Consider the following 9460-nt stretch of genomic DNA (forward strand, 5'->3'; position numbering starts at 1 on the left):
AGGAAAGAGAGGAAGGCAAGGAGGAAAGAAGGAAGAAAGACAAGCTCGGCGTGGTGGCGCACGCCTGTAATCCCAGCTTTTGGGAGGCTGAGGCAGGATGATAGCTGCGACTTCAAGACTAGCCTGAGCTACAAAATGAGCTCAAGGCCAGCCTGACTGCATAGCAAGACCCTGTCTCAAAAAGGCAAAAGGAAAAGAAAAGAAAAGAAAGAAAAGGCAAGAAGGAAAGAAAGTATTAGAGAAAGAAAGAAAAAAAAAATAGAAAGTTTATCGAGCATGAATGGTGCAGCCATCAGTGCCAGGATCAGCGCGGTGGGCCTTCCACCACCTCTCCCCACGCGCGTGGGTACGTGTTGGCACATCTATCGTGGCTCTGGTCAGTGTCACGGCTCTTAAAGGCCAGCTCCATGAGCATGCGGAAACCTGGACGGCACCTTAGGGCACAGCCTTCCCCGGAAGGCGCCTACGTGGGCCCCAGAGAGGCCCCGAGCGCGGCCACACCCCCGCGGGAGGGGAGGGAGGCCGCCCCGAAGGGAGTGGACAGCCCCCCTGTCAGTCTGCATGTAAACTGAGCAGGGGAGGTGGGCCTCAGCCAGGAGGGGCCTGGAACTTCCTGCCCGAGCCCCACCCCGGCAAGGTCATCCCAGGCCGGAGACCCTCCTGGGGGCTGCGCCGAAGGCCTCTGGGAGCCTCAGCCTACAGAGCCGCCACGCGGAGCCGTCTTTGTCTGCGAAGTCCCCTCCTCAGTCCCCTTCTCAGTGCCCAGTCGCATTCCTGGCCCAGGACGGGGACAGGAAGAAGCTCCCGCAGCCCCGGCGCCCCATCTTGGAGCCAGGACACCACGTCGGCACCTTCGGGTGGGTTTGGAGCCTCGGCCCCGACCTCACCCCGGCTAACGTAAGCACGGTGGGCAGTGAGGGCCCAGATCCTTGCGGGGAGCACGACCCGACCGGGACTGGGCCTCCCGTAGGCTGCTGGCAGGCGAGGCGGACCCCTCATCTTGGCAGGCAGGTCGGCTCTCCCAGCAGCTTTGCTGGGACCTCCCTTCTTTCTCAGGACCACGGTCCCCCACCTCAGATTTCACCCTGGAGATCTTAAAGACTCTGGAGAAAAGCCACGTAGGGGGCTGGTTCCCCTGGGGCTTCCTCCCATCCCCCGACTGCCTGATCCTCTGGAGCATCCCTGATGTCTGCAAAGATGTGGATCTGGACGTCCTCGTGGAGGCCTTGAAGCCCGTCGGAACCTTTAAGAAGATCGGCAAGGTGTTCCGAAAGGAGGAGGACTCCACAGTGGGGATGGTGGGGATGCTGCAGATCGGGGAAGACGTTGACTACCTGCTCATCCCCCGGGAGGTCCGGCTGGCTGGGGGCGTGTGGAGGGTTCTCTCCAAACCTGCCACCAAGGAAGCAGAATTTCGGGAGCGGCTGATTCAGTTTCTGGAGGAAGAGGGCCGAACCCTGGAGGACGTGGCGCGCATCATCGAGAGGAGCACCCCGCACGCACCTCATCCCCGCAAAAAGCCCAAGGAGCCTCGAACCAGGAGGCGAGTCCAGCAGGTGGTCATCCCTCTGCCTCACCTGGTCGTCGGCACCTACGACAGCAGCAATGCTAGTGACAGCGACTTCAGTGATTTCGAGACTTGCAGAGACCAAGGCGCTGGCCAAGCCCAGAAGGTGCGCAGAATGCCAGTTAGTTACTTGGGCAGCAAATTCTTGGGAGGCAGCGACCTGGAGAAGGAAGAGGATGAGGAGGTGGTCCAGGCCTTTCTCCAGCCTGGGGAGGAGCAGTGTGGCCTGCATTCTGCCAGCCATAGCGCCCATCCACCCGTGCCTGTGTTTGAGGACAAACTGGGGTCCCAGCTGTCCAAGGCAGACAGATGGCCAGAGTATGCCAGCCCGGTGTCCTGGGGGAAGCTGAAGCAGAGGGTGAAGGGCTGGGCACTGAGATCTGGCCCTGAGGAGGAGGAGGCAGCAGAGCGAGATAGGGTTTCCACCAGCGGAGGGGCTCACCAGGCCAGTGCAGGAGATGAGGGTGTGCCTGAGTGCTCCCCCAGGCAATGGAGGCCAAAGATCAACTGGGCCTCTTTCAGGCGAGGCAGGAAGGGGGAGGTAGCATCCTCGGCTCAGGGGCCAGCTGTCCCGGTGGAGCAGGGCCCCGAGGCTGCAGATGACCAGAGGGCAGAGGCTCATGGGAGAGCAGAAGCCTGCATTTCCCAGGGAGCAGGAGCTGTAGACAATCTGAGGGCAAGGGCCAGAGCTGACCAGAGGGAAGGGGCTGGAGCCCAGGCCATCCAGGAAGCAGGATCTTCAGCAGCCCAAGGGGACTTGGGGACAGCTGCAGGAGCCAGGCGCCAGAAACAGGTCAAGACAGTGAGGTTCCAGACCCCTGGCCGCTTTTCATGGTTTCAGAAGTGCCGGAGAGCTGTCTGGCACACCCCCCGGCTGTCAGCCCTGCCCAAGAGTGCTCCCAGGGCAGGAGAAGGCAGGAGCCTCAGGGTGCTGAGGGCTGAGGCTGGTGCAGAGGGGGGGCAGGGAGAGCAAGAAGACCAGCTGTAAGGGGGCCCCTGCTCAGGCCCCTGGGTGTCTGCCTCCCCCAGGCTGCACAATGGAGGCATGCAGCGGGGCAGGCGGCTCCTCCAGGTCCCCGCTCTCTGACTTACTTTATCTCCTCTTCATTGATTGCTTTTTTCAATACCGACTCCTTTAAGTGTCTTAAACAATGTCAAGAAAGGAACTGATGGTGGGGTTCAGTCGCCTGTGCTTTTATCTTTGTCAGATGCCATGCTCTGTGTTCAGCTGGAAAGGGAGGTGGCGGGTGGGGAGGGGTGTTTCTCTTTCCACATCCCTGTCTTGTACCTCACATCCACTGCTTCCTTGAACTCAAGATCTCAAGCCAACATGTAAATAAAAACGTTTGCTAGTTGATTTCTCAGACTGGGGTAGTACAGTCTGCGATGTCACTTTGCTTACCATCCCTGTGCCCCTGGCCTCTGCGAGTTTGGAGGGCACAAGGCCAACGATTCACACGTTCCATCCTGATCTTGGTAGTGAGCTACAGAAAGTTACCTGGGAAACACACATTCAAAGCACAGGCTCCGGAGTTCTCGGTGCTGGAGAGCTGGCTTTGCCTGAGCTGGTTGTGGGGACCTCAAAGCTGTCTTGCTTCAGCCCACAAACATCTAAGGGGATTGGCCCCTGGATGAGTGGAAAATTGTTATGGCAGGAACAGACTCTCAGAGGGGGCGCTGGAATCCTGCGCCACCACAGTTGCTACAATGGAGGGCAGTGGGCGGGCAAGGCCTCATGGCGGCCAGGAGGAACGGGGCCATCCCCCCACGGCCGCAGCAAAAAGACAGCGAAGCCAGACTCAAGTTGTCCTGTGTGTACAGATGGAGACCCTGAAGAATTATACCTAGGGCCACCCACCTTTTTTGAAGGGCAGGGGTGCAAACCCAGGGCCTCAGGAATGCTAGGCAAGCCCTCTGCCTCAGAGCCCATTTCAAGCCCCTTCCCTTGCCTTCTGAAGCCCGGGTGGCCTTCCCAAGCCCCTTTGATCTTGGGGGCCCACTCCGCTGTTCCTGACGGTCGAGAGGCCCAATGCGAAGCCCCACCTGGAGGGGCGTGGCAGGATGAGGCGGGGCAAGGTGGGCGGGGCTGGTGAAGCTGCTCTACTGTTGCCCGAGCCGAGGGCAGTGGGCTCAAGGCCACAGCAACCTGGAAAGCGAGTTTCTAAAGGTGAAGGCGACACCCTGGAGCCCGGGTGGGTTTCTACATGTTCGTCCTCCCGCAAAGTCTGGAGTTCAAGGGGTCTTGGATGAAAGTGACGTGCTTGGGAGGGGAAGGGGTGCGCGCCACACAACAGGCCAGACAGCGCTGACATGAAGCTGTGCACTGCCCTCGGCCACACCCAGCCTCACCTCTCACTGCCACGCTCATGTGCATGTCACACACACAGGCAGGCACTGGAACGCCTAGCACCTGCACAGATGGTAGACGCCCCCCCCCCAAGACTCAGACCTAAGAGCTGATCACACAGTGTGCACTTACATTTTTAAAAAAACAGCAAAAGATGCGAACATTAATCCCCCTGTACAAGTCCCCCCTTGCTTCAGAACTTTCCTCATTGTTCTTGCCACTTCCCAGAGTTTTTGCACTGAGCTATATCCTCAGCCCTTTTTGCTTTTAGGGTTTGAGATGGGTTCTTGCTAAATTGCCCAGACTGGGCTCTGATTTGTGATCCTCCTGCCTCAGCCTCCCAGAGTGCTGCGATTATAGGTGAGTGCCACCAAACAGGGTTTAGTGCTCGTGCTCTCTGTCTCTCTCTGTCTCTCTCTCTCTCTCTCTTTCCCCTCCCTCCCTGTCTCAATATGAAGTTTAGGCTGGCCTTGAGCTCACTTTGCAGCCCAGGCTGGACTCAAACTCACAATGATCCTCCCGCTGCAGTGTCCCAAGTGCTGGGATTACAGGCGTGCACCATCTTAGCTAGGATGCTGTTTTTCTGAACAGAGCCATGGCAAGCCCGGGAAATAAAGAACAGGTGTGCAGACCAGAGGTGCCTTCCCATTAGCGGCTCTTCTGCTTTCCCTATATGCCAAGTCTGGTCTGTAGGGAAGGTCTCTCTTCTTGCTCAGGGATTGGCATCTGGTGTGTGAGTGTGTAAAACTGGCCAGGTTTGGTGCCAAACATCTGCATCCCAATCTACTGAGCCCCAGATCCGAGCAAGGCACAGGTTCGAGTGGCCTCGCAGGACCTGGAACGACTCAGCCGCCCAGCCTGGATCTACCTCGTCGCTAGCTCGGCTTCCCCCGCAGCGCTGTCGGCAACCCAGCTGCAGTCTTGTCCTCTGCACAGGGAGGAACTTAAAGCTCACTGCTCCGCCCTGCTGGAAAACCTCCATGCCTCTCAGCGGTTCACCGCAGTCTTCAGGGCCCTGAGGGGCTTCATGTCCCACCCTCGCCCCAGCCAGCCCACTCTGCAGGGCTGTGTTCTAGACTCCATTGCGTTGAGGCAGTGATTCTTAGAGGTAGGTGACTGGTTTTGGTGCGGCACTGAGCCTGTCATTGAATGAGCCAGTGTTCATTCATTAGCAAAAACCTAAGGTCACAGCTCTCAGACCACATCTTTGTTGAGCTAGGATGTGAATAAGTCCCTAAATTGTCCAGACTGGGCTTGAACTTTAGATCCTCCTGCCTCGGCCTCCCAGAATGCTGGAATTATGGGTATTCACCATCTGTCCTTCCTCTCTGCATTTTGACCACCACAGACCTGCCACCAATTTCCTCCCTTAGACATTCTTTTTCTTGGGGGGGGGGCAGAACTGGGGATTGAACTCAGGCCCTTGCGCTTGCCAGGCAAGCGCTTATTCTACTGAGCCATCGCCCTGGCCCTCCCTTAGACATTCTGACAAAGGCATTCAATGCAATGTTAAGAGGTCACGTGCTGGGGGCAGATCTCTGAAAATAAAGTAAGGATATATATGCAAAAAGTTGCTATGTATTTATTTGCAGTCCTGGAGAGTCAATCCAGAAAGCCCTAAGCTACATCCTCAGCCCTTTTTATTTTTAATTCTGAGACAGAGTCTCACAAAGTTGTCTACATTGCCTTGAGCTTGAGGCCTCCTGCCACAGCCTCCTACATAGCTGAGATCTCAGGTGTGCACCAGCTTGCTTGGCTGGAAAGAATTATAATTTGAAATAGGGTGATGGGGAGAGCCCTCCCTGGCAGTGTGGGTTGAAGAAAGGCTGCAGGAAGGAAGAGACCACGCTAGCATCTCAGACAAGGAAAACTCCAGTGCAAAGGCCCTGAGGCAGGATTATGCGTGGCATCTGGAGATGGGTTAGGGAGTGAAGCCACTTGGGACACCAAGAGGGTGATGGGAAATGAAGTAGACATAAAGTGGAGGCAGAGGGTGTGGACTGGAGCTGGTCAAGACAGGCTCAGGGACATGAGCCTGAAATTAAATTGAAATTGACATTGTCCCATGTGGGTAGTGGCTACTTCCTTGAGTGGAACAGGTGTAGCCCATTATAAGGTCTTTCTCTTTGACTTTAGTGACGCACAAAGCAGAGAGTTTGGAGAAGATTTCTAAGTCACTTACAGGCAGAAGGCCTTCCTGGGTTCAAGCGCATAGGAGGAAGATTCCATGCTTGGGTGGGAAGTTTCAGGAGGCTACAGGGAGCCTGTGATGCGCACACTGCACCCTCTGGCGGCGGCGGTGGCGAAGCGCCCTCCCGAGAGCAGGGCTCTGCTGCGGGTCGCCGGCTTGAGCATCAGCTTAGGAGTTGGTGGGGCTGAGGACTTGGTGGAGCGGCAGCAAGGGTGGATCCTTGCTTTTTTGAGTGCAAAGAGGATTTAAGTAGTCCCTGCAGGACCAGCTCCCAAATTCAGCCTTTCGGCCTATGCAAGTATCAGAGCTATAGATATTAACAGCAGGTCTTCAAATCTGCTGTTACCCGAACCAGCTCTGTTGCCACTCGCCGTGTCAAAGGAGAGCGACAGGACGCGTGTGCAGCGGAGAGTCTACTCTCCTGTCCCAGACCAGCCAAGCGGACTCCCATCTGCCCAAGACCTTAGCTCGTTACTGCCTCCGTTTACCCCACTGAGAATTGCGTTCTCCCAGCAAGAGCAGGAAGGACCCTTGCCCTCTTCAACCTCCGTCCGATTTCGGTTTTTGGGGGGAGGCAAGTAAGAGTCGTCCTGTCCGAGACTCTCAGGTCCCTAAGGGGGAGTTAAGCCACACCGTGACTCACATTGCAGCGATTAGCATAACTCGCCATCTCCCCGCCTCAGCGAACCCCCAACCCCGGACTTCAGCTGTTTCTCGCGGTTCGGAAGCGCCACCTAGTCGGGAACGTGAGCGCTGCAGCTCTCTCGTCAGATACTGAGGTCGCACCAGGTGGCGCGATGCACAAGGTGAGCCGATCTGGGTCCTGGTCACTCCAGGAAGCGTTGAGTGCCCCTCTCCCGGCCTAAGAGACCTGGGCCCGTTCCACAGCTGTAGGTGGGTGGAGGGGCCAGAGCTCTCACCTTGGCCTCAGGCTGGTGGTGCACAACTGTAACTACAGCGCTCTGGGAGGCTGAGGCAGGAGAGACACAAGTTTGAGATCAGCCTGGGCAATTCAGGCAGACCCTACCTCAAATTAAACCAATTAAAAAAAAAAAAAAAAAAAAGGATTGAGAATGTAGCTCAGTGTAAAGGCCCTGAGTTCAATCTCCAGCACCACAAACTACAGCTGCTTAATTATTATTTATCAGCTCCAGAGATGCTTGTGGGACTAGGACAGTGTGAGTGGAAAGTGTCTAGAACAAGCATCCTATCAAGGGGGCCGGGGAGATGGCTCAGTGGAATAAGTGCTTCCCTGGCAAGCACAAGGGCCTGAGTTCAATCCCAGGTTCTGGGGGGAAAAAACCCCATCCTATCAATCAACTGCAGTCAGACCATTTTGACGACTGAAGTCATTAGAAAATGTTGTATGCTTTTTGTCCCATGTATACATAAGCTTTTTCTACTATATGAACCTATTTATTTTTTAAAAATTTTATTCATTTATTTATGTGTGTGTGTGTGCAGCCAGCTCAGCCCACCGGGGACGGGGCTGGCTGGCATGTGGTGCTGGGGGATTGAACCGCGGTCCCTGTGCTTTGCTAAGCTTGTTCTAAGTAGGTGCTTTAGACCACTGAGCCATCTCACCAGCCCGGAACCTATTTAGATATGGGGAAATTTTTTAAATTTAGTACAGCATCTACAGGGTCTCACTACACAGATTGGACTCTAGTGATCCTCCTGTTTTCAGCCTCCTAAATGCTGGGATTATAGGCCCAAGGCCCCACGCCCAATCTCAATCACTGTCTCAGTACATCTCAGGGGCTGGGCCAGCATGGCTTGCCGGTTACCAAACCCCAGCCCCTGTGCTCTGCCTAAGGAGGCACTTTAATCTGCTGAGCTATCTGGCCAGCCTGGGAAATTTTTTTGAGGCTAACTCAATTGTCCAGGCTGGCCTTAGATTTTCAATCCACCTGCCTCAGCCTTCACAGTGTCATGATTACAGGAGACACCTGCTGCGCTGACTTTGTATTTTGAAAAATACTTACAAAGCAGCACAATACAATATACACTGTGAAGCCCAGTGTCCTTGGGGACTTGCATCTTCTTTAAGTGTTCCTCCCTAGCACAGGGCAACGGGGAGAGGAAGGGGGTCACATCTGGAATGTGCAGCAAAGCTGTCAGGAAAGCCCCACAGTGATGAAGAGTGAAGAGGGCGGGCCCTAGCTGGCTTCTGAGGAGAGGCACACGCATGATCACAGGTACACAAGGTGACAACATCCTTCCCACCGGTGTGTTATTCTGTACCTCTTGGGCTGTCACAATAAATAACCACCCATGGGGTGGCTTAAACAGCAGTTTTATTTTCTCACTTCTGGTGGTCAGAAGTCAAAAGTGGCGGTGCTGCCAGGGCTAGTTCAGTCGGGAGGTCTCTGTCCTTGGCTTGTGCTGCTTTGTTGGTGTGGGGGCTGACCAGGCCACAGGGCAGTCAGCATGTGCCGGGCCTCAGCCACGTCTGGCCTAGGGGTTCACTCATGGCCACATCTTCCCCGTCTTCACACAGCTCTCTCCTGATCCCCTTTTATGATACCTGGGTTAGGCCCACCTATGTGACTTCATCTTACCTTAATATGTCTTTATAGGTTCCTCCACAAACAGGAGGTCCCAAGGGGCTGGGAGTCGGGACTTCTGGGTGTGAATTCAGAGCAGGGCACAGGCCCAACCGGAACACACGCTCAGGCACAAGTACCCTGTTCCCATGACTGTGCCTGCAGGGAGCCTGAAGCTCTACACTCCTGCTGAGGGCTGGGGAAATCCTTTCAGACTATGATAAAACGATCCTCTCCCCAACTGTTGTCCCATGTAAAGATGAGGCATGAATGCGCACAGTGATCTGATCAGTAGGTAGCTGTGTCCTGAAGTACCAGCTGATTTTGTGGTTTGTCTAATTTGGAACCAAGACTTTCTTTTTGGCTCAAGGTTTTTGCTTTTGTTTTTTTCAGTCTCAATATGTAGTGCAGGGTGGCCTTGAACTCCAGGAGCTCCTCCTGCCTCAGCTTCCTGAATGCTAGGTGGCTCAAGTATTTTTGGGGAAGTGGTTAAAAACACAATTGCTCCTGTCCACCGGACCCGTGAGACTTTGTAGTAAGACACGAAAGTTACTCAGTACAAACTTGCTCAATTTGTGAACTTGAAGCTTTTGATAGCTATGTCAAGCTCAGCATAGTCATGATAGTCAACTTTGCTGCAGTTCCTCTTTCTGCAACAGCTGACCTATTAATAGTCATTTTGAACAGTTTTCCTGATGTATAAAAATATGCCAGTGTGTCTGTGCTGTGGACCCCACATATTCCTAATTTTTTTTTTTTTTTTTTTTTTGAGACAGGATCTCACCATGTAAATCAGGGTGGCCTTGAGC

General features: G+C 54.7%; 1 protein-coding gene across 1 annotated transcript; it reads left to right on the plus strand.

Moving 5' to 3' along the window:
- Positions 1-588: 588 nt before the first annotated feature.
- Positions 589-2885, plus strand: Ccdc8 (coiled-coil domain containing 8). Its single transcript, XM_004644395.2, has one exon. It carries the CDS (start codon positions 1296-1298, stop codon positions 2553-2555), a length of 1260 nt encoding a protein of 419 aa, XP_004644452.2. The 5' UTR covers positions 589-1295; the 3' UTR covers positions 2556-2885.
- Positions 2886-9460: the final 6575 nt, after the last annotated feature.

The sequence above is a fragment of the Octodon degus genome, unplaced genomic scaffold (assembly GCF_000260255.1).
Source record: "Octodon degus isolate 3935 unplaced genomic scaffold, OctDeg1.0 scaffold00197, whole genome shotgun sequence".
Classification (NCBI taxonomy): Eukaryota; Metazoa; Chordata; class Mammalia; order Rodentia; family Octodontidae; genus Octodon; species Octodon degus.